At 37.8% G+C, this 25,278-nt stretch overlaps 1 protein-coding gene across 13 annotated transcripts in view; it reads left to right on the top strand.

The window, feature by feature from the left end:
* MLIP (muscular LMNA interacting protein) overlaps nt 1-25,278 on the top strand; it is a 298,573-nt gene that overhangs the window by 258,206 nt on the left and 15,089 nt on the right. For 11 of the 13 annotated variants that reach the window (XM_007186944.2, XM_007186939.2, XM_007186945.2 and 8 more), the window contains one exon: nt 2,887-3,093. The exons of the other annotated variants lie outside the window; for them this stretch is intronic. In XM_007186944.2, the coding sequence (XP_007187006.2) occupies nt 2,887-3,093 (207 nt within the window). The remainder of the gene's footprint in view (nt 1-2,886; nt 3,094-25,278) is intronic. 13 annotated transcript variants of the gene reach the window in all.

Below are 25,278 nucleotides of genomic sequence, written 5' to 3'. Positions count from 1 at the left end.
CACCAAGGGTCCTTTCTGCTTTGTACAGTCCTGACCACAGTCAGTGCTCAAGTGAGCTTGTCCAAGATTCTTAGCTCTCTTTGGCCTGTGCAAATGCTGATAAAATTGTGCTCTCTCCTCGCTGCCCAGCTGCCTGGAATAGCTGATACCATCTGACCCTACAGAAGTGTTCAGGTTTGACCGACTCCTGAGAGATGGAGGTTAGCCCAGAGAGCTTAGAAGCGTAGAACACAGAGCAGCACACCCTCTTCAAACTTTTCCCTCTGGATTGGTTAGAACTTGGTTAGATTGCTCCCTATAAGGAACTCTTGGATTCCTCTAGATCACTACAGGCTGCCTCCTGACATTCTCACAATGGATTCTTGAACCATCCGAGAAAAATGATACAAATGAACTTATATACAAAAGAGAAACAGACCCACAGACATAGAAAACAAACTCATGGTTACCAAAGGGAAAAGGTGGGGGGAGGGATAAATTAGGAGTTTGACATTAACATATACACACTACTGTATATAAAAGAGATAAACAGCTAGGACCTACGTTATAGCACAGGGAACTATACTCAGTGTTTTGTAATAACCTATAAGGGAAAAGAATCTGAAAAAAATAGATATATGTATGTATAACTGAATCATTTTGCTGTCCTCCCAAACTAACACGATATTGTAAATCAACTATACTTCAATAAAGATAAATAAATAAATTTTTAAAAAACATTCAAGGAAAACAAAAAAAGCTGAAGCCAGACTATAAACCAGAGACTGTTCAGCTAGCTCCTCTTCCTAGGCACTGTCAACTATCAATAACAATGCTGTCTTTTTCTTACACAGCTAGTCTTTGTGCTTACTACTCAATTTTCATATTAATCCTTTTCCACACTGATTAATTAGTTGTTGATAAAATAATGAAATAGTTGATTGAGAAATAAAACACAATTAGAATACATTTTAATCTAAAAGCCATCTTTAGTGGGCAAATACTACAATCCTTCCATTAAATTGCACATTAACGTGACTATTATTTAATAATAATAATGTTAGAGGCAATAGCCGATGGGATTAGACAAAAGAAAGTCCTGAAAAGTATAAAAACTGGCAAAGAAGAGATAAATTTATGACTGTATTAGGTGATTTAATATTTTAGGTGATATACCTGGGACTTCCAAGAGAATCACTGAACGATGATTATCATCAGTGATAACTCAGTAATGTGTGTTATAGGGAATCTATAGCTTTCATGTACTGATATAGAAATGTTCCAAAACTGTAATCAAATGGAAAAACAAAAAAAAGCCTCAAACAAATAAGATGCAGAACACTGTATATAGGATGCTATCTTTTTAATAAGTGTATGTTTGTAGTCTGTGTGTGTGAAATTAGAATGTATATTTGTAATTGCTTGATATATAAAATAAACACTTGAAGCACAAACAAGAAACTAATAAAATAAAACACTTTTAGTCACATTTTCAAGGTACATAAGGTTAAAACCCCTCAGTTTTACAAACTTAAAAACCCGAGAATTTAACTTTCTAACCTGCTTAAAATTTTCCAAGAGTTTTTTAAAGTAAGTTTTGAAGTAAGTTTTTAAAGTAAGTTTGAACCCATTGTGGGGGCATCTACTGATACAGCAAACACATTCAGCATAAATTTTAGAAAACCCGTCAGTGGCTTAAAAATACATGGCTTTGGCAAAATCAATTCAGCTTACATGAAAAGAAATACTAATTGTATAGTCTTAAAAGTTGAATTTACCTGTTTAGCTGAATGTCATTTTGAGCAATGTGCATTATTTTGTACTGAATTTCCATTTCACACAAAGCCAAACACATTCATTCATTACTAATGGCATTCTTGACCTCATTGAAAATATTATATTCCTTTGAAAATTCAATTGTTACTGCATTAAACATCTGCTCTATTAGGCATTATGCTTGATGCTGAGGTCTCAAAGGTGAATAAAACAGGTTTTATTTTAGAAGGTTTATCCCCTAAGAGGTTTTACTGTAGGATAATCACTGTCAATTTATTATTTTACATTAAAAATTTCAGGAATATAACAGGTGCTTAAAAAAGATCTGCAAAATAGTAGCCCTTTTCTTTTATGATGCGTATATATATATATAGGCCTTTCTTGTGAGTTTTCTTTGTAGATTCAGGACTTCCCTCTTGTGATTTCCTTGTTCTGTTCACATAATTCAAGGCCTCATCTAGTAGCTCTTACTTTCTCAAAGACTTCCTCAGGCAGGCATCCCTTTCCAGGGGATGGAAAGACCCTCTCTAGTTAAGACCTCATTACCTTTCCCCTCTACATTTGAGCACATCTGTTTGTTCTCCAGTTTCTTTCCAAAGTAACACACTGCCTGGAATGGACACCTTCATTCATTCTTTCTAGACTCACCTCTTCCTGAGCCCTTCCCCATACTCAGCCCAACCAGAAACTCGTGGCACCATGAATTATACAATGAGTTGATACCCTCTATGATGCCCTCCCCCTTTCTGCCCCCAGTTTCTTCCAGACCAAATCACAAGCACCTTTAAATTAATTTCCACTGTTACTACCTCTTCAGTGAACATTCTTCTAGTCCCATCCTCCCCACTTTGGGATGAGCTCTCTCCTTCCTTAGACAAACAAACATGGCCCTGTTGGAAGACTCTGTGGACACTTGATCAGTTCTGCAGGAGAGCCTGGAGATGGGCAACCAACGGGAATTACTGGAAGAGACAGACAATGCAGGAGTCTTGTGAGGATCCAGAATATGACGGGAGGTTTTCTTCCAACTAGTAAAAGATTCTGATGCAACGTCTATAATACTTAGACTTAATTCCAGGTGAGCTTGACCTTTGCCCACTAACATCCTCTTTATGCCTTTCTTCTTCCCAGGATGTGCCTGTCCCTCCCAAGCCTGTTTCTCTCCATCCTTTATATCAAACTAAACTCCATCCTCCTGCTAAGTCTCTGATGCATCCACAGACCCTCCCACACGCTGACTGTCTTACCCCAGGACCCTTCAGTCACTTGTCCTCCTTCTCCCTGAGTGATGAACAGGAGAATTCTCACACCCTGTCTAGTCACAACGCATATAATAAGGTGAGAATGCCCTGTGCTGTGAACCTTCTTCATGCTTAACTTTTGAAACTTATATGTGGAGGAAACATATATTAAGAATATTTAAATATATTAAGAATGTTAAATATTTGTGTGAAGACACATGTCCTTAAAAAAAGATAATAATTAACCTTGGGGAATTATGAAATATTTATGTTTCCTTTAAAAGTCATTTCCTAATGCGCATTGCTCACTGTTTCATGTTCTAATCCCAAGGTGGAAATGCCAAGACATGTTTCAAAACCTTAAAAGATGCCATTATTAATTTACCTTCTAGTCTTAGTTCAACGTTCTTAAAAAGCTTCTTAAAATGACAATGCCTTGATGAGGAAGCATTTATAATTGCAGTCAGTGGGCAAAGAAATAATTAGAATTTCTGCAGATATCTGCAATATAATATTAATATTTTATTTTAAAATGTATCTGTCTGCCTCATAATGTATAGTGATGGGATATGTAACAAGTAATGAGGTGTTCAGTACCTAAAAAATATGTATATATATTTTTTAAAAAGCAAAAATACTTATAGTTGGCTTTGGAATGTAACCATAAATATTCTATTAGAAGCAAGCAGCCAATAGCACATGAGGCTTATGTATAAGCATCCTTTGCTCTTCTGAGCATCACCATAAAGACCTTCTGGCTTAACACAGACTCTCAGACCTTGAAACTTTTCTAAAAGAATTGACTAGTCAAAATCAACCTGCGATTAAATCTTTTTCTAAAATGCAAAATCTTGTTTTAAAACATTTGTTCTGCAAATCCTCTATATGTAATGAAATACACCTCTATACTTGGAAATCAATCAAGGGCATATGTAGTTGAACAATATTCCTTGGGCCTTAAAGCATTAAAAAAATGTTCATAAACCCAGTCTAAACACAAAGAATCATCTAAAAAGTGAACATAATTATATGAGGAAAAACTATCTTTTTATATTTAATAACACTTATCATGACTGAGTTGTCAACCCTGAATTAAATTTTTAGAGCATCTGTTTTCTGCAAAACAAATGTTTTTAGGCAAAGTTCAGGATGACATTTGTATGACCTTTGGTTGCTTCTCATTCTAGGTCTAGAAAAAAGAAGTATTTCAGGGAGAGTATGATATTTTAAAATGATTTTATATTATCTGTAATTCTCCCTCTTTTAGTACTAGCCAACATCTATGACATCCATTTAGCTATTAAATAGAGTTAAAAATTCTGATAATAACAACCATTTTCTTATATAAATTATCATCTATGATAGGATTATAATTGTATTTTATAGATATCAATTGCTTCAAATAGCTCTTCTTTTGACATTTTTAGTGGTGTTTTCTGGAGACATTCAGCAAAGGTAGAGTCAGTATTTCATTCATAATTTAGCGTTTGCTTGGTCAGGCTGTGAAGAACAATATATAAAAGCCATTTGAGGCTAGACAACTATTTTCAGTCTACACAAACTTCACAATAGATTTCATCTCTCAGTGTCTGAGATTTATTGATGCTTTCACATCTGAAATAATAATAATGATGATGATGATGATGTTGTAGTTAGACAACATTTCTTGATGGAAGATTCAGTTGCTTAGTTTTGTATTTTAATTGCTCCTATTAAAATGTATGAATTTTACCCAATTTGATATCAATGTTTACAAACACTGTGTTGTAAATATTCAGCCAATAGCATACCAAGTTATCAAGACTTGTGTTTCTTTTTTACTGAAACTAGCTTCTTGTCTGAAATTGTAAAACGTAACTGTCATTTAAATTAACTTCTCTCCAATATCCTAGCATCCTTCCCAGATCTCACTTTGCAGCTTTATCTGCTGGGCTCATCTCCAAACTCAAACCTTCCTTTCCCTCCCCTCCCCCAGAGATCCACACTGAACTTGACCTTACATAACTGCCTCTGAGGCTCCCTTATCAACTGGGGCTACAGAAGATGTTTGACAGGTTTTGTTCTTCTGTTGCATCTGTACTGTGTGCTCCTCTCTTGTCCTAAATACTTACACTAATCCCTGCTCTCTTCTCTTACTTTCATTAGTTCATATGATGAACTTCATATGATGTCCTATCATATATGAAGATGCTCAGGTGCTTTCCCTGTTATTGTGGTTAAACCAGTATTTCCTCTCTTTCCTCTGTCTCATGAAGTGAGTCATTACTCTTATTTCCTTCTTTAACCCTTATAATTAACATAGCCCAGTGGATAAGAGCATGGTGTCTTTAGTCAGTCCATCTGATTTCATTTCTTGACCCCACTCCTTCCAGATGGTGATAGTGGGCAAGTGAGGATGATAATAGTACTGTCTTAATAGAATATTATGAGATTAAGATGGACTAATATGTATAAAGCACTTAGAATAGTGCCTGGGACATAACAAGAACCATATAAGATTTAGGTCTTCGTATTAATAAGCCTTCCTGAATTGTCATTGCTATCACTGTCTTACATCTCCATTTGTTCTTTTTCCATTGAACCCATCCTCTTTGTATGCAGAAACTTCAAAACACAAAATAAAATGAATACTTCCCCTTCCTTTTCCTTGCTGATGCTGCAAACCTAGTAATTTCAAGACTTTCTCTCAAAGTGATCAGTAGCCATCCCTCTTCTGTAAACTCACTCTTTAATTCATTCTTGAAGGCATTTTGTCCTTCACCTCAACCACTCTACTGAAATTTCTCTCTCAAGGGTAAACTGCTTGTCAACACACTCAGCCGAATTTTCTGAGTCTTCTATCTCTTTTATGCCTTTTAGCAATTGACACCATTGATCATTCACTCTTGAATCTCTGTCATCATTCTGCTCTTGGGATAATATGTACATTTCAACTCCCTGACTGTTCCTTCTTTGTTTTTTTGGTGGACATGTCCTCCTCTACCTCTTCTCTCTAACTGCCTCACTTCAGATATTCACCTACTCACAGGCTTCTGGGATGATCTTACTTGTACTGATAATCCTCAAATATACATGTCCAATTCTGCTTCTCCTCTGAGATCCAGTTTTATACCTTCAGATGCTTGCCTGTCAGTTCCCCCAGGGTGCCATGTTGTAACCTCAGACTCATCATTCATGTTGTCTCAAACCAATTCTGTTCTGGCTTCCCTGCTTCTGTCATTAATACCATGATACTCAGTCTCAGAGTCGAAACTCGATTCATCTAGTATGCTTTTTCTGCTTTGTCCTGATAGCTAGTCACTCACCAAGTTGAATAGATTCTTCTTTTGTTATGCCTGTCATGTTATCTCTTACTACTTTTTATTATTATTCCACTTTCCTTAACTAATCTACTTACTTTCCTCCAGGTATGCCTTGGGACCTTCTTAGTGTTCAACTTGCTCACGCATTCTCCTCACATAAAATACCTTCCTGCTTTTCACCTTACTTATGCAAACTGTTCTCATACTTTATGACCTAGTCCAATGATTCTTCCTCCTCTGTGAAGTTTCCTCCTGTATCAACACTCAAAGTGATATTTTTCTCCTTTCAATTTCTATAACCCTTGCCTGTACCAAGGTATCTCATGCATATTAAAGGTTATAATGTATTTATTTGTTGTGATTGTTTTCGTGTCTATCTAGGACATGACATGCTTAATATGGTATTTTTCACATTATAGGTAGAGCAACACATATGTGTTAATGATGAACAGATCCTAAAATGACCCAACTTATTCACTAGGAGCACAAGATGCTTGAATATTTTGGATTATTTCTATTTAAAGCAGAAACTGAATCTGAGTCAATTTATGGATTTATGAGTACATGCAGTACAATTTCAGTCAATTGAGGATCTCCCTTTTTTGAGGGCTGCATCCAATTTCCTGTGAGCTTATGGAGCTCCTTGGCATAGAAGCATAGGTGGAGGCAGGAGGTCTCTGACCTTCCTCTGCTATATGTGGATGCTGATATCCTTTGGGGTGTCCTCAGTTCTGTCTGGTACATGACCATCAATCCTATAATACATCACTGCATCCTTCTTTCTTCACCTGCACGACATGACTTCATTGGATCTAGGTCAGCTAATCCTGAACATCTATAGCATGTATGGGAGCATCTATAGCATGTATTGCTATTGTTACCTACATGCTGGGAGCAGATAAATTCTGAGGCCATCTCAGAACCATCAGCTTAGAGACTCTACATATTCTCTCCTCTTCTGTTCCTGCCCCCTTTGTCATAGGGAACTCCACAAGATTCCATATTTGTGAATTTGCCTACTCACTAAAAAGTCAGTACTCACTGCACTTCTGTGGTCATGTGTGGACATGTGGGAACAGTGGAAAACTTGATTGACCTGTGCACATGTTCCCAGCTGAGGTGAACAAGGCGATGTTTTGTTTTGTTTTTCTTACGTTATAAGTAATGGTTCTTTTCACGGACCATCTGGTCCCACGTGTTTGGAATTATTGTGCGTTTTTGTTGGCGATTTTGCTATTTTAAATGGCCCCTAAGCCTAGTGCTGCAGTGCTGTCTAGTGTTTCAAATGCAAGAATGTTGTGATGTGCCTTACAGAGGAAAATGTGCATGTCAGGTAAGCTTCCTTCAGGCATGAGTTATGGTGCTGTTAACTGTGAGTTCAGTGTTAATGAATCAATAATATATATTAAATCAGATGTCTTTAAACAGAAGACAAGGTAAACAAGGTGATGTCTGATTGGCTGATGAAAATATAATTAGAAGCTCACAGGAACCCAATCCTGTATTTCGTCTCAGAGCCATGGTTCAGGATTTGCTAATTCCATGGTTGTAGTTATTTTATAGGTCAGAACTACTGCAAATAATGAGAATCAGTCATATCTTGGTTTGGATTTCCCTGAGAAAAGGATTCATGTATTAGTAGTTAATTTGGGAGGTTCCAAGGAATAGCAATTAAGGGAGTGGGGACTGAGACAAGGGTAAAATAAAGGGTGTATCACCAAGCAAGATGCCACTGTAGGTAACTGGAGCTTGAGTTTCCCAAGGGATTCTGGGAGCCAGTGGAGAGCAGACAACTCAGAGTTGGACAATCTGAGGTGGGGGAGGGGAGAACTCCTCCCTAGAAAGAGCCCTCAGGCCAAGAGAAGCAGGGATAGGTTCTTTAAAGTTGAGAGGCTGGTATTAAAATGTCAGGGGCTGAGATGACACACGTGGTTCCATGATTTATAAAATATATATCCATACATACCATGTTTCTGATCTAAATTTGAAGTCTGGGATCCTGAAAACCAAAACTTTGGCTATCAGAAATAAAGAGAATTTTCTTTATTTTTGATGATTATGCTTTGCTACCTATAACTGCTGAAACAATAAAGGGTACCAAGGAATTTGTGTCTGGGTGTGTGGGGTTACTATCTTAAAATTGTCTCTCATCTAGAGTCATTTTGTCAATTTTTCCTCCATTTTGCAATGCATTTAAAAATGTTTATCTTCAAAGCTAATAAAGTACCACCCACAACACATCTTTTGTGTTTAGGTCTAGTGCTATCCACTCTCTGTTTTTAAGAATTCAGTTCATTTAGAAAGACTCCTCTTCTCTGGCCCCATTAATACATCGCCGTGGGGTCTCAGCTACTTTCTTAACCATCAGGTGAGAAAACCTACATGCATATAATATGCATCTGTGGGAAGTTTATCGCTCTCCCAAATGTCTAACCTTTTCTCCAGCCTCTGCCTCATTTATTCTGTCTTCCACTCTCACAATCTCTGGGGTAGCCCTGTCTTTTTAGTCTATCCCACATTCTAACTCTTCTGGCCCACTTTCACATTCCAACTGAAGTACTCAGCTTTGTGCACCTTTCCCTCTTTTCTTATCCCACCTACATTTTTGACCTTTTATTTAGCACAACCATAGGCTGTGGAGAAAGGATGTTATTTCTTATCCTTGTGTCCCCTGAGTCTCTACTCTGCCAATTTGTACCAGCAACAAACAAGAAAACACATGCCAGATGATGATTAGAACTGGGAGGAGACAGAACTAAGCTGTCACCATCAGATGGCTTTTCTGATCTGCTGGCAGGAGAAAGGCTGGGATTTCCTACTATGGAAGGCTCTATTTACAGTGAAAGCTTGAGAGGTTTGACAAGGAAGAATAAGATTTTTATTGACAGAGAGACAGCTTTGAAGCCCCAGGAGAAAATTCACAGCCATTCTGAGGATATCTTCTTTTTCGGTTTCCAAAAATGATATTATTTAAGGGGCTGAGTTTGTGACTGTCCAGCCATTTTATTTCACCTTTAGTTTTGTAAAAATCCTTGAGCCTTGTTTGTGACTACTTACAATTTTATTTCTGATCTGCTTCTGTCTGTGGAGGAGTATGTATGGATGGTTTCTTTACATACATGCCCTCCCATTGGTTCCCCAGTAAGGGCTAGTTCCAGCACTTTCAATTTGAATATTTCAGTGCTTATCTCTGGAGTAGCCTCTGAAAAGTCCCTTCCACTCTAGCTTTCCCTTCAGAGCAGGAGAGAGGTAGTTATTCATCTCCCACCTCTATTCTTCCTGTCCAGAACAATTCTCAGCCCTGACTGAGGTAGGAGGTAGATGGGCTCTGGGGATGAGCAGCTGGAATTTGTCAAGCTGAGTAAATTGGGGCTTATCTCCAACTGAAACTTCAAGGAAAGAGTTAATGGCAGGAGCTGAGCTCCGCTAGAGTAAAGAGATAAGATGACCACATCTATCATTCTTGGGGTCAAGGGGACCTCCATGATGGCACATGTGCAGAAAGGCTCCTTGGGGGTCAAAAAAGGAGGGGATGTTATCCCTCTGGGTGCTCTCAATCTCCCAGAGGGCCCCCCACCCCCGCACTGGCATCCATCTTGGCTAAAAGATGCACACAAGTATCGGAGAGGGCCCTGGGTCAGGGCAGATGTGGGAAACTAAGTGAGATGATTGGCCAGAGGAAAACAAAGACCCAGAAGAACTGCCCTAAATAAGTGATTTAAATCACCTCCCTAGTGCACTCCTCATTCAGGAGGACACCTGCACTCTCCTCTGGATGTGTATTTCTGCCTTGCTTCTGTCTTAAATACACTGCTTCTTTGTGTGCTCTCCCACATGTTGTGATGTGCCTCTAATAATAAACTTTGTGCCTATTTTTACAGCTTCTGTCTCCTTGAAAAATTCTTGTTTTCAAGGGGGACAAGAGCCAGGGTGGCTCTAGTTCAAGCCACTGTCCCCTGGTGGTCTAGCAGTTAGGATTCCTGGTTTTCACCCAGGCTGCCCAGGTTCAGTTCCTGGGCAGGGAACTAAGATCTCACTTCAAGCCATTGCTCACTGCTGTCTCCCCAAGGTCATGACCACTGCTGCTCCCACTCCTAGTGCAGACCCCCAGTCTGCTGTCACCATTACTAGATGTCAGGGCAAGACTTTAAGGTCTCCCACAGAGAGAGGAAAATGTATACTCCTACATAGGATAACCATTCATCTTGATCTTTCCCAGACATTTTTTTTTAAAGTATACCAATGTCTTTTTCTATTTTTTGAAATAATTTTATTTAAAAAAAGCTTTTTTTGTAAGTAAATATTTTATAGGCGTATTAATGTAACAAACCATTTTAATCAATCAATAAATATTTTAAAATGATATGGTTTCAGTTATTTTTACTGAGCCTTCTCATTAGCAGGTGTCTTGATTTGATCAGTGTGTATACCTATAGTGAAATACAGCTTAAAGTTCGTCTGCAGACTTTATAATAAGACATCAGTTACTGACAATTTTGTTGAATAAATAATTCTTTTATGCCTGTATATGGAAAAGTAATTCAAACTCTTTCTTTAGTTTCCTTACCTATAAAATAGCAATAAAAATAGAATCTCTAGCATAGAATTGTTATCATGATCAACTGGTAAATGGAACTTTCACATTCCACCTTAAATACCCAGTTTTATATATTTTTCAGCATGCTGTCTATTATTTGTAGAATTTTGGTGCTGGAGTAAAGAAATAATCCATCAACATAGCTAGTAGGACAATACTCTCATCTAAAATTGCCTTTTTTCTTTTATTAGGATCCATTCATTACTTTTAATCCCTCCAAATTTATTCACATATGTATTCTCTTTCATTCTGATTTTTCACTTTGCTTTCCTTCTTCCCCTAGGCAACTATACTGAAGTGTTTTTTTGTTTCTTTTTTTTTTTTTTTTTAGTATATTTTCTTTCAAAAGTTGCATTAATATTTTGTGTGTCTATAATTAAATTTACATAAATGCTATTGGGTCACATACTTCACTCTTTTTCTGTGGGTTTCTTTTTTATTTAGCTTTATTTATTTATTTATTTATTTGGTTAATTTCTGCTTTATAACAAAGTGAATCAGTTATACATATACATATATCCCCATATCTCTTCCCTCTTGCGTCTCCCTCCCTCCCACCTTCCCTATTCCACCCTTCTAGCTGGTCACAAAGCACCGAGCTGATCTCCCTGTGCTATGTGACTGCTTCCCACTAGTTATCTATTTTACATTTGGTTCGGTAGTGTATATATGTCCATATATACACTACCACTCTCTCACTTTGTCCCAGCTTACCCTTCCCCCTCTCTGTATCCTCAATTCCATTCTCTAGTAGGTCTGCATCTTTATTCCCATCTTGCCCCTAGGTTCTTCATGCCCTTTTTTTTTAGATTCCATATATGTGTGTTAGCATGCGGTATTTGTTTTTCTCTTTCTGACTTACTTCACTCTGTATGACAGATTCTAGGTCCATCCACCTCACTACAAATAACTCAATTTTGTTTCTTTTTATGGCTGAGTAATATTCCATTGTATATATGTGCCACATCTTCTTTATCCATTCATCTGTTGATGGACACTTAGGTTGCTTGCATGTCCTGGCTATTGTAAATAGAGCTGCAATGAACATTGTGGTTCATGACTCTTTTTGAATTATGGCTTTCTCAGGGTATATGCCCAGTAGTGGGATTGCTGAGTCATATGGTAGTTCTATTTTTAGTTTTTTAGAGAACCTCCATACTGTTCTCCATAGTGGCTGTATCAATTTACATTCCCACCAATGGACAGGTCATCCAAAATGAAAATAAATAGGGAAACACAAGCTTTAAATGACACACTAGGGCTTCCCTGGTGGTGCAGTGGTTGAGAATCTGCCTGCTAATGCAGGGGACACGGGTTCGAGCCCTGGTCTGGGAAGATCCCACATGCCGCGGAGCAACTAGGCCCGTGAGCCACAACTACTGAGCCTGCGCGTCTGGAGCCTGTGCTCCGCAACAAGAGAAGCCACGATAGTGAGAGGCCCGCGCACCGCGATGAAGAGTGGCCCCCGCTTGCCACAACTGGAGAAAGCCCTCGCACAGAAACGAAGACCCAACACAGCCAAAAATAAATAAATAAATAAATTAATTAAAAAAAAGATTAAAAAAAATGACACACTAAACAAGATGGACTTAATTGATATTTATAGGACATTCCATCCAAAAACAACAGAATACACTTTATTCTCAAGTGCTTATGGAACATTCTCCAGGATAGATCATATCTTGGGTCACAAATTAAGCCTTGGTAAATTTAAGAAAATTGAAATCATATCAAGTATCTTTTCTGACCACAACACTATGAGACTAGATATCAATTACAGGGAAAAAATCTGTAAAAAATACAAACACATGGAAACTAAACAATATACTACTTAATAACCAAGAGATCACTGAAGAAATCAAAGAGGAAATCAAAAAATACATAGAAACAGATGACAATGAAAACACCATGACCCAAAACCTATGGGATGCAGTAAAAGCAGTTCTAAGAAGGAAGTTTATAGCCATACAATCCTACCTTAAGAAACAAGAAACTCCTCAAATAAACAACCTAACCTTCTGTGGGTTTCTTTTTTCTCATCAGTAATAGTAGCATGTTGGGTTTGGTTCCAAAACTCTTACTTTTGCAGATAAACTGGGCTGACTGCATCAGAATTACCTGGAGATCTTAGAAAAATGCAAATTAATGGAACTTAGTTGGAACTTCTAAACTCAGAACTTCCACTGGCCTGAGTGACCTTAAAGTATTTACTCCATTTAAAAGTCTATGCTTCCTCCATGATAGCAAAAATTTCCTCTTTTGCTTTTTAAATTCTGTAATGATTCAGCAAAAAATGAACTTCATTATGAAAAATAACTTTACAAAGAAAAACTGTTTATACTGACATGTTTATAAGTGTTTTTGATTATAATTGATTTTGTTCTCATAAAACCCCTAGTAAGTAAAAGGAAACACAACTGTTAAATAGTATATATACTAACTTAGGTCACAGGATTTTTCTTTTTTTTATTAGAGTAAGTTGTAAAATGTAAGGTTGAGTTCTTAGTCAAAATTGTCCCTATGTGCTTGTAGCGTTTACAATTGGGTTGAGTGTTTATACATCCAGTATTCTTGGACTTATTGAATCAGAGGTACATATCTTTTTTCCAGTGCACTACTTCAATCATTAAAAGTCATTTCTCTTTGAAAAAATACCACAGCTGCCAACATGCACTTTCTTATGATTTACTTTTTAAGAAATTAAAGTGCCTTTTTCATAAAAAGAGATTTTAAACTATAACAATCTTTTGTATTAGAATTATGTTTTTGCTAAGAAAGATGAAATATTTTACTTGAAATGTATTGTATCCTTATGATATGTCAACAGAATATTTACTGATCCGTTTTATTAGGCTGTTTTCCAAGCAGCTGCTTTTGAGATTGTAGGTTAGGAATAAAAAGGAAATATAATTTGTCTGTGATGAAAAAATGAGAGTTCAGTAAGCAAAATGTTAGTGTTTTCAGCCCAATTCCATCCATTATTTGTCTTTTCTACATAAAGGATCACTCCAGTTATAATAAGCCAAGGGTGAGACATTTATTAGAATAGTGAGGAATCTACCTAGAAAATGTATTATGAATGAGAAGTACGCAGTTTCGGAAATAGGAGGGAAAAAAAACCCCCAAACAATTGTAATAGACAGTCATATTTTTGGGGGAATTGGGTCCTACTGACTTTCATTTTCACATAACAGAGTATTAGGGGGTAGGTGCACGGACTTTGAATGAGGTAGGAAGCCAAGGAAGGAAAGAAACTTTTATATCCAGGATGGTCAGAGGGACACGTCTCTCCATAAATTGGCTTTAGCCTGCTTCCTAGGTCATGACCATCCTTTCTTTAAACGTTTTGGATATTTCACCCTTTAATGTTGACTTTTCTCATTCTTTTTTTCCCCTATTTTTATCTCCTACTTCTTAATTTTCAAATTTAATCCATTTGTGAAGTTTATATTTTTACCATTATTGAGAATATCTTAACTAGTACAATCATTGCATAGCTACTTGGAGAACTGACCCTGTGAACCTATAGAAATTCAATAAATGAATTAAAATATTAATATTAAAGGCATATTTCCAACATGAGTTAAATTTTTTAGTAGCTCCTCTGAAATGAGATTTCTTTTCTGAGGTTTCTTTTGATATTTTAACAAAATCAATCAACAGAAGTTAAAGCAGATTATGACTCAGCTGGAGAAGGGAAAAATCTAAAGTAATTCTAACTTTCACCAACTGGTTCAAAGGCTGAAGGGGCTTCGAAATAAAAACTTGCTTTTCTAATGTAAGCTGTAAATATTTAGATCTAAAGATGTGAAAAATCTTCTGCAAATATATAAAGAATAAAGCAACACCCCTTTGAGCTAAGCAGTTTATAACTGGGCATAGCTTCAGAAGGAGAAAATGAACACTAAGTTATGTGACTGGGTTCAAGTTTACAGAATCCTTGTCCAACAAATAGCCTAATTCCCCACCAATAACAAAGAGCATAGACCTTGCAACTTTTTAATTTCAACACAAAGTCTAGGAACCCTGGAGTCTGGCAGTTGACAAAGCACACTATATTCATTTCACAAAGATTTATTGAGGACCCCTTGTTTTCAAAGAGCTGTGTCCGTGATGGTCATGCATTGGAAAGCAAGGGCCTTTGCCAGGTACCTCTTCTCTATTTGGGAAAAACAGAAATAACAAATAAGCAAAAAAAAAATCATTATAAATGATCGTTGTGACACCTGCCATGCAGAAGACAAGTAGTTATGAGCGCATAGAACAGAGGTCCTGATCTCATCTGATGAATCGGGAAAGACTTAGTAAGGAAATGATGTCTCATCTGAGGTTTGGAAGGAAGCAAAGGTTGGGGCCGGGCTGGGCATCCAGGCAGAGGGAGCAGCATGGGTAAAGTTTTCCAGGCAGGAAAGAAAAGGAACAGGATGAGCTTGAGAAAATGAAAGCAGGCTAGAATATTGAGGAAACCACTGGGATCGGGAAATACGGTTTAAAGTTAGCAAGAAGTAAGACTGCTGGACAGCTTTTCCTCACTGGCCTCATCTGAACTTGTGAGAAGAAATCAGGGAGTGAGATGAGGCATCCCCATGATTTTGTGCAAGAGGAATTGATATTTATAAAAAGTAGACCACAGGCCACTTCCTTTATAGACAGTATTTTATTTCAGTTTCAAAACAATCATAAAGTAGGTTTTATCTCCTTTATTTTACATATGAAGAAACTGAGGCTCAGAAAGTGTAAATAATGTGTACAGGATTCCACAGAACGGGCTTAAAAGCTGGTACGTGACTAATTTTTCTTAAGAAACTGCCCACCCTCCCCCCAAAAAATCTATCACTGAAGCTGCATCACCACCCTGTTGGATATCTCCTCTCTGGAATCACAGGCTTCCTTCTGGTTAAATGACAGGACAGGACGGAGACATCAGGACAGGAACTAAGTAACCATCGAGGCCACCTGGCGTCCTTCAGTTTCCAGATGAGGAAACTGAAGACTAAAGATGCCAAGTGACACACCCAAGGGCCGGTGTGAATGATTGCCAGAGCCTGGGTTTATTGTGAACCACCTTCTTTGGCAGCCACAGTTCCAAAAGTTAGTGGCTAAGAGAGCCACTGTTTATCTAAAACTCTGACAAAAATGTACTGAGGTAGCCACATTTATTGAAAAAAGTCATCTTGACTTTTGGAAGCAAAACCTCTTTTTATCCTCCCATTAATAATGTCTGTTTGTGTTCTGTCTACATAATTAGAAAACCTTCTGTGTAAATAAACCAAGGTAATTTATTTTCTATCATCATGGAGATAAACTGCCTTACTCCTAATTCTAAAACTTCTCTGACAACTTCTGGCGTTAATGGGAATTGGATAACTATTAAGATGCTTTAGAAGAGAACATTTGAGGTGGGTGGAATAGGAGAAGAAGCTCTATAAACTCAAAATTGGTTTTTAATGTTTGAGATTTTTCAGGAAACCAAAACCTGAGCCCTGTTGGCCTATGCCAAATTGTTTTCTAAATGGATGAATTTGTATATGTTCAGGAAGAACATTCTGTTTAAAATGGCTAAATGCAAATTAATTGGACTTTTAACATTAAAAACAAAAAAAAGAATGCCAGTGAGCAGGTATTTTAAGAGAAGCAGTTCTGAAAAATTAAGTATTAATTATATTTTGTTATGTTCTCCACTAGAGGGCAAAAAGAACATCTCAACACAATAGGTGCCTTAATGACAGGCTGGCATTTGAAACCAGGCATGTTTTGGGTTATCTCATTGTCAGTTATCATTTAAAAATGTACTTAATATAATCACAAGCAGTTGACTTGTATATTTCTTCCAGGAAAGAAGAACAATCCATTTTTTATGTATCTGTCCCTAAGCTCACATATTGCCATCTAGCTGAAAGTTTTCACTGTAACGCTTTTAATAAAATCACCTTAAAAATTAAGAATTTGCTAATTCGAAAGAGATGTGCAGTAGGATGCAGGCTGGATGGCATTTTTAGCAAGGAAAGTATATTTGGAGAAAGATTGGTTTTAAAGCTCTTGTAAAATAACATGCTAGCCCCTTAGAATTGATAGACCATGCTTATGTTTCGTAGCATTGTTTGCACCTTGTTCAGATGGAGGCACTAAGGAAAAATGAGCCCCTGGTGTTTCACAGCACTCAGCTGCCACCTGTCCCATCCCCACTGCCTACTGTCTTAGACCAGGTTCCTTAGAAGCTGAGCCTGAGACAGGGTTTCCCGTATTTGGGATTTGCTGAGGGCATGGCTCTCCAGAAAAACGTCCTGTAAGGGAGGGTGTACATCGTGATTGGGAAGGGCAAGGAGAAGAGGAAGAGTGATCTCAGACAGGCTAGCCATTGCCTAATTCACAGGGAGAGGGCTCTGGAGCATAAATTGCAAGGTCACCCACCCTTGAGGCAAAGGATACACCTTACCAGTCATCATCAGCTGTGGGTCTCTGTGTGGGTAGAGGGTCAAGGAACTCAGCGTTGGGATGCTCTTCTCAGCTGAGGGCGATGGTCTGTGGAAGGAGGCAGCTGCAGGCTCTGAAATAAATGAAATCCTTGATGGAAGCATTTATCTTTGCAAGTGAGTCTTTAAAATATATGTATTTTGTATGTATGTATTTTGTGCTCACTTCGGCACATACATATATACAAAATACATACATATATTTAAAAGATATTTAAATATGTATTTCTTAAAAGATATTTAAGGAAAGGAATAACATGAAAAGAAGGTTAGATAAGCAACTATCTTTTATATGAGGTTGATCCCTATGAAATTGCCTTATTCAATAGTTCTTGATGTAGGAAAACATCAGTTTTATCAGTTTCACATAGTTCAACCTAATTGTTGGTCTCATTGCTTTAATTTCTTTTACCTTTCTACTTACTCCATGCAACAAAAGCCATATGTGATATGTGGCATTTACATAGTTAAGGAGTCTCTTATTTTGAAACTTCAGGGCAAAATTTTCCTATGTTGCTTCCTTTTGCTTAATGTGACTACTGTTTTACTTCTATTACTAAAATATGACCATAAAATTGTTTCCGATTGCTAAATTTGTTGAAGTTTACCCATGTGTGACTGACCAAGTACAACTAGACACTTGATTAACAGCCATCAAATAATGATACCCATTTGTCCTCATATAAGCCATATGGTCCATATGTCCTGTTAATCAAATAGAAATCTCTTTTGCACAAGAAGGATATCACAGTGGGATTGGACCTTTCCTCAGGTTGTTTAAAGTGTTCACTTAGCTCCCATTGGACACCGAAACACTTCCTTAGTTCTTGAGACATTCAAACAATGTATAAGATCACTCCTCAAAAAATTACAGCTCAATCATTGGGACACCTTAGAACTTTGGGACTATATTATTAGGAATGCATGTTTATGATGGTCACATCTTCCTGTTCAGTGATTTTTTTTTTACTGGTATATAATTATTTTTGGTCCCTTATAAATTTTTTTCTTGAATTCCATTTTAAAGATAATAAGCCTGCACTTTTAGTTTTATTTTGGCTCATATTGGACAGATGCATCTTTTCCTCCTTTTTTTCAATTTTTATATGACTTCTTGTTTGTGTGTGTCTCTTATTGAGCATATATTCTCCCATCTTGATTTTTTATTTTATCACAAGAGACTTCTCTTCATGTCTGAGATTATCTTATTACATGACATTAATTCTGCCATATTATTTTACATTTTCCATTACTATAATTTCTTATCTCTTCTTTCCAGTTTTCCATCCAAGAAATATGGGTTTATTAGCGTAGAATTTATTCATCCTATTTTGTTGTTATGATTGCCCTTAGCTTAGGGCTCATATTCACTTTTATGCACCCTTGTCAATATCTATGTTTTCTCCCAGGAAGACAAGTTCATTTGGTCCCTTCCATTATCTTTCATCATGTTTATAGTGTCCAATTCTAGATTTTTATTTCTGGGATTTTATGGTTATAATTTCTCTCTTTCTTTTCCATAGCTTTTTGTGGCTTTTTTTTATGGCAATGATACACTTGCTAAGGGTGTTTTATTACCTTACCTTCCTATATTTCTTGCTGCCTCCTTCTGTGTTTATTTATCTTCTTATTTGAGTCCTTGATCCAAGAAAGTTTTAAGGTGGGTCTTTATTTGGCAAATATTCTCAGGCCCTGTATGACTGAGAACATATTTTATGCTTCTGTATTTATATGATATTTTAACAGTGCATCAAATTTTAGGTGATAAAAATCTTAGACAAATTTGGTAGCATTTTTACCCTGATTTTCAAAAGATCTCACTCACTCTTTGGAATGGCTGAAACCTACTAACATAACGTAAGTAAACACAGAGTTTTTCCATGGGTTTTTAGCAACCAGTAAATACCCCACCTATTTCATGGTTTTTAATTTGGATAAAGAGATACCTTGTTGTTAGGATGTGGTTCTAGCAGGAACGTAGCAGGGAGTAAAAGAAGACAGTCTCCAGAGGGGAGATCTTAGATTACAACAAGCCTCCAGAAAGCAAGGCTGTCGGAATCTCTCAGGAATGGCTGCCATCTAAGACCAAGTTGCAGTGCCTGGCAGGACAATATAGTTGGGGCAGGGGCCGGTGGTGGGGCAGAGAACATGCGTGTACTGAAAGCTCAAAGGCGTATAACTGACACGATAAGAGTGTTAGGAGATGCTTACATCGTTCCTGAAATGTGGCTTGGAATAATGCAGAGGGAGATGTGGGGATGGAGGAACAGGGTCCAAGTCCAGGGAGACAGGACTGGCAGACACCATGCAGGAGGCAGCCTTCCACTTGACCTGTAGGCTTACTGTCCTCAGCTCATCTGCCTACCAACGATTCACATATCCTCTCCCTCAAAGATGCTGCTGGGGGTGTCGTTTTAGGAGAGAGCAGAGTGGGATCTGGTCCAGGGTCTCTGGAGGTGATGGGGGCACAGACTGACCCCATCACAGTCAAGCCTGTTCTTCATCTTCAGAAACACTTCCAAATTTTTATGATACACCAGTTGACATCTCTTGACATACTCCTGGGTTCTAGGGTAAGTTTCTTGCAACTAGTTACAAATTAGGAATAGCTGGGGTGGGGCTAAGGCAGGGCAGGGATTGTACATCACATTGGAATAAAATGGCTAATACCCCTTCTGTTCTATAGAAGAGAGAGAACATAGGGAGAAAAATTCTGCCAACATCATCTTTTGTGAAGGAGACATTTGGTTTATGATTGTACTAGAGTTAGCACTAGATTCTGAGAACAACTGAAAAGGATGTTTTGCGTGTAGTACTAAGGAACTAACTGTGCCCTTAAAGGATAGAGGAAAGAAAGAGAACAGCAAATATGTTTCCTTGTCAATTCCAACTTCAGGTTCCGGAATTTATTTTGAGTCCTACAGTGTTGTTAGAAGGTAGATTTTGCTTCATTTCCATTCCAACCCGGGAGCTGTGCAATGAAGAAAGTGAATGAGGTGGTTAATCCCCCCGGGGAAGTGGTTTTTCAATTAAGAAAGAAGCAACTTTAGATGAAAAATGTGAGTAAACACGGGAAGGTGGTGTTTGCCTTCAAAACAGGATGAACACATAGAAGAAAAAATTCCATCCTGCTGCCCTTTTGAAGGTGGTCTTTGGAGGAAGAGGGAATTCAAATGTGTCCCGAGTCTGGACCTCCTAGGGCGGAAAGAAAAGGCCAAGAATAAAAAATAGTATAATTGGGGAATTTACAGCCATTATCTCAAAAGACCTATTACAAAGATCAGAGCAGAAAATTCCTGTTTTCTTACGGGTGTAAGACTCAACTGGTCCTTAGACACCCATGTAATGATATTAATGATCAGGACTTAACAGGGAGTTGCCTCTGGGTTTTTAAAACAATTAACATGTACCAAATTCCAGCTCAGCATTTGAGAATACTCAGGGAATACACAAAGGAATGCTGTGAAACTTCATAGTGTTTATAAAACTTCACACATGGAGCAAGTGGCACAGCTAAGAATTGATATTAAGGATCCCAGGTAAGATTCCATGGAGAGGTCATATTTACCTTCCCTGTAGGTGTAACTTCTACCTCAGCTGTGGCCCAGTGCAGGAGATTCCAAAAAGGAAGAACTCTTTTATTCGGAGACAGCATCATTTATCAATAAAGAGATTTTTGCTTCATCCAAGGACAGAAGGAACTGGCAATCACCTAGTTAGCACCCAGAATTTAAAGATGAGAAAACTGAGACAAAGTGGTTTTTCCCAGTTTACATTGGAAGGTAGTGACATAGACAAATGTGTAAACCTTTGGGCATCACCCAAAATAAATGCTGTACCTTTAAATTCTAAAAATAAATATTCAAGCTACTGAAGTTGTTTTGTAATTTAAAAAAATATCCCAGGCTAATGCAGATGAAATCTTTAAGACATATGGATAGGAGTGGCATGTTTCTGATCATCATGAAAGCAGGTGTGTCCTCATAGCACATATCATGAACTGCCCTCATTACGGACAAACTCAGAGCACTGCCCATGTTTTGTTCCAGGAATAGAATCTTTTTTATTTTTTATTTTTAATGCACATAGTCTAATCTCCTGACTTTTTTTTTTAATTAAAGTATAATTGATTTAATACAATGTTGTGTTAGTTTCAGGTGTACAGTAAAGTGATTCAGTTATATATATATGTGTGTGTATATATATATATATATATATATATATTCTTTTTCAGATTCTTTTCCCTTATAGGTTATTACAAGACATTGAGTATAGTCCCCTCTGCTATACAGTAGGTCCCTGTTGTTTATCTATTTTATATATAGTAGGTGGATATGTAAATCCCAAACTCCAAATTTATCCCTCCCCCACCCCCTTTCCCCTTTGGTAACCGTAAATTTTTTTTCTATGTCTGTGGATCCATTTCTGTTTTGTATATAAATTCAATTGTATCATTTTTTTTAGATCCACATATAAGTGATATAATATGATATATGTCTCTCTCTGGCTTACTTAGTATGATAATCTCTAGGTCCATCCATGTTGCTGCAACCAGGTATAGAATCTTGAGCAGTAAAATCGACCAACTAGTGCTAGCATATTATGGACCCTGTCCTCTAGCAGCTTGCAGTCTTTCTGGGCAATGAGACGGACTCATATTAAACAGCCTTGATTCATTTAATGAGCATTTTCAAGGGCTTACTCCTTGACTTCCGAAGTGGAGCTGATGCAGGCAAAATCCCTGCACGGTAATTCTCTAGCCTGGGTTTCTGATTTTCTCACTCATTTGGTCCATTCACTGTGAATTTTCTCCTTATTTCCCCATCAGCCCAACGGTGAGTAACTTCTTTTCAGCTACTTACACCACATGAACTGTGTCCCTCTTATCTCTATGAAGAGAACTATGCTGTAGATTTCAGCCTCTTGGGAAGAGATTCCTTCCTATTTCTAGACCAGGTCTGATTTGTCTGTGATGAACCCTCCTAGCACTCTGAACTTGTCCTTCAGAACACATTATATTGTGTTTGTTTCTGTATATTCCTGATTATATAGTTAATATCTTCCTCTCCCGCTGCACTGCGGTCTCCAAGAGCAGGGAGGATGCCTGTTCGCTCACTGTCATATCTCTAACATCCAGTAAAGTGTCTGGTACATGAGCACGTACTCAATAAAAAAGCGCTGTGGTAAAGTATTTAATTACACAAGCACAGTGTAACTTAATTGATGAGGACATTTTGAATACAGCTAATTTCAGTTGTGAATAAATAAATATTTCAAAAACATCAATTCCGTCAGTTCATACAAAAATCTGGGCTGTGGTCTCGCTCCTCAATTTATGGTATTGTTGATCTCAGCTGAGACCCATTAGAAATGCAGACGCTCAGGACCCTCCCCTGACTGGCTGCGTCAGAATCTGAAATTTACGGGACTCTCCAGGTGCTTCCTATGGGCTGGGATGTGTTGTAAATCAGGGATTAAAAACTCAAGTGTTTTGTTTGGCCAGGCAGATCCCCTAGGTGAGTGAAGTAAACCAGACGTTTATGTATGATCATAGGTGACTTCTGACCCTTGACCTCCCTTACTAGGAGTGGTGGGCACTGTGTTGACCTGGAGATTAGCTTCATCTAACAGGGGCAGCCATGTGCATATCAAGACGATTGCAGGCCTAGGGTTGCAGGACCCTTGAGCAGTTCAAGAGAAAGAGACACAAGCCTGCAAGTAGAATCTGTGGACTCAAACACTGACAACTAAATTCAGCTCTTTTTATTTATTATTTTTTCTTTTTTTAAAATTAACGCATAATTAATATACAATGTGTTAGTTTCAGGTGTGCAGCAAAGTGATTCAGTTATACATACATATATATATATATATTCTTTTTCAGATTCTTTTCCATTATAGGCTATTAAAAGATATTGAATATAGTCCCCTGTGCTATACAGTAGGTCCTTGTTGTTTATCTATTTTATATAGAGTAGTGTGTATCTGTTAATCCCAAATTCCCAATTTATCCTCCCCCCTTTCCTCTTTGGTAACCATAAGTTTGTTTTCTATGTCTGTGGGTCTGTTTCTGTTTCGTATATAAGTTCATTTATATCACTTTTTTAGATTCCACATATAAGGGATATCATATGATATTTGTCTTCCTCTGTCTGACTTTAAGCAGAAGAATCATGAGGGACTTAAACAGAACGCACACGTGCCATAGTGCTGGTTGAAATGTCTCTAGTTTGCAAAATTTCTTACCAATGAAGAGACTTTGGGGAATGCAGTAAACAATTCTAAGTCTTCACTAATGCAGATTTCTCTTTTCTCTATTTCATTCCTTCTCTCTTTCATTATTAATTTATTTATTCAATACACATTCTGTGTCTCCTGTGCTGAGTGGTCCCTGTGCCAGGTACAATTGACCTAAAAGTGAATAGCATCGAATGTACATGATGTGCAGTGGCTCACAGTCTCACGATGACAATACTGTACTCAGGAAACAGTGCTTTATGTAGGTATCGCTGCAGTAATTGTCACGTCTATTTCTGAGAGATGTTCTTAAGAAGGCTACACTCTAGCTTGAGTGGTTCACAAACCTCAGTGGGAGACAGAGTAGGGGGAACAGCTTCCTGAAGACACATGGAGCAAAGGAGGTTTACAAGAGGATGTGGTTCAGCTATAAAGCAATCCCGAGGAGTGAATTCTGAATAGCAGGTGTAGCACCCTCAGTGATTTAAAAATGGGAACGTTTCTTGTAACACTTCATCATTTTTGGCAGGCAAGAAAATCTACTTCATCTTTGCACAGGAGGGAGAGCTGTTTCACAAAGTTACAGCTCTGAATGCCATTCCTCGGGTAGATTAAGACTTAATTGATTTCACCACATTCGGCATATTTTCTTTTTTTCTAGTTGTAGGGTTCTCTCCAGTTGGTTGGAGGTAATTTTATCTGTCTTTGTCAGAGAAGTTAGCTCTGGAGATGCAGTGACATTTATGAGAAAGCCCCACACTGGTAACAAACACTCCACAAGGCTTTATATTTGTGTGGTGGCAGCTGTGATAAAGAATGTAATAAAACTCAACCAAAGATATCATTCAAATACGGCTTGTTGATTAGCCCACAGTGGTGAGTGAGCAAAGGTCTGATGAATATTATACAATATCTGGGACGGGAGTTTTCTGATGAATGTTATACGATATCTGGGACTGGAGTTTCCATCCAGGATGAAAGGATGTTTTGTCTCATTTCACTCAAGCTTTCCATTTCATCGATCCATCTATGTTGAATAATGGTCTGATGATAAAATTTGTGACTTTTCAGGGTTTTGGTTTTTTTTTTTTTTTTGAGACAAAATAGTAATTTGTCCTCTAGAACACTCACCACCAAGTAAACAGGCTTGGCGGACTCTCTCTGTCTTCCTGTATCCCCTGACTCTGGATAACAAGCCACCCACCTATATGGAATTTATTTCAACGTTTTAGTGTCATCATTCTCATTCTGACTGTGAGAGGATGTTCCCGCCATATTTGTTCTCCCCATGTGACATCTCCAGACCTCATGTTTTACAAAACCTCTGCATTCTGCACACGTACCAACTTCAACAGTATTCCTCTGGAACATTTCGTAATTTTTCTTCCCTAATCAACAAAATATCAGTGTGTCTGCCTGACGCTCCTTCACTCACCCCAGAGAGTAGGGGGGCCTAGAGTCACCCAGGAAAACTTGAATTGATTCTATTCTCTAAGGCAACACTTTCATTTAGACCTTCTTCTTTATTCTCTGTCTCTCTGATTACTTACATGTCTTCCAACCCCCGCCCCCATCCATATTCTGCACATCAGCCAGGGTGACATTATTTGACATGAAAATCTGATCGCACGTGTCCCCTTCTTGCTTGGAGAGTCAGTGGTTTCTCACTGCCT

Source organism: Balaenoptera acutorostrata, chromosome 10 (genome assembly GCF_949987535.1).
Source record: "Balaenoptera acutorostrata chromosome 10, mBalAcu1.1, whole genome shotgun sequence".
Lineage (NCBI taxonomy): Eukaryota > Metazoa > Chordata > Mammalia > Artiodactyla > Balaenopteridae > Balaenoptera > Balaenoptera acutorostrata.
This window is presented reverse-complemented; position numbering and strand designations above follow the sequence as displayed.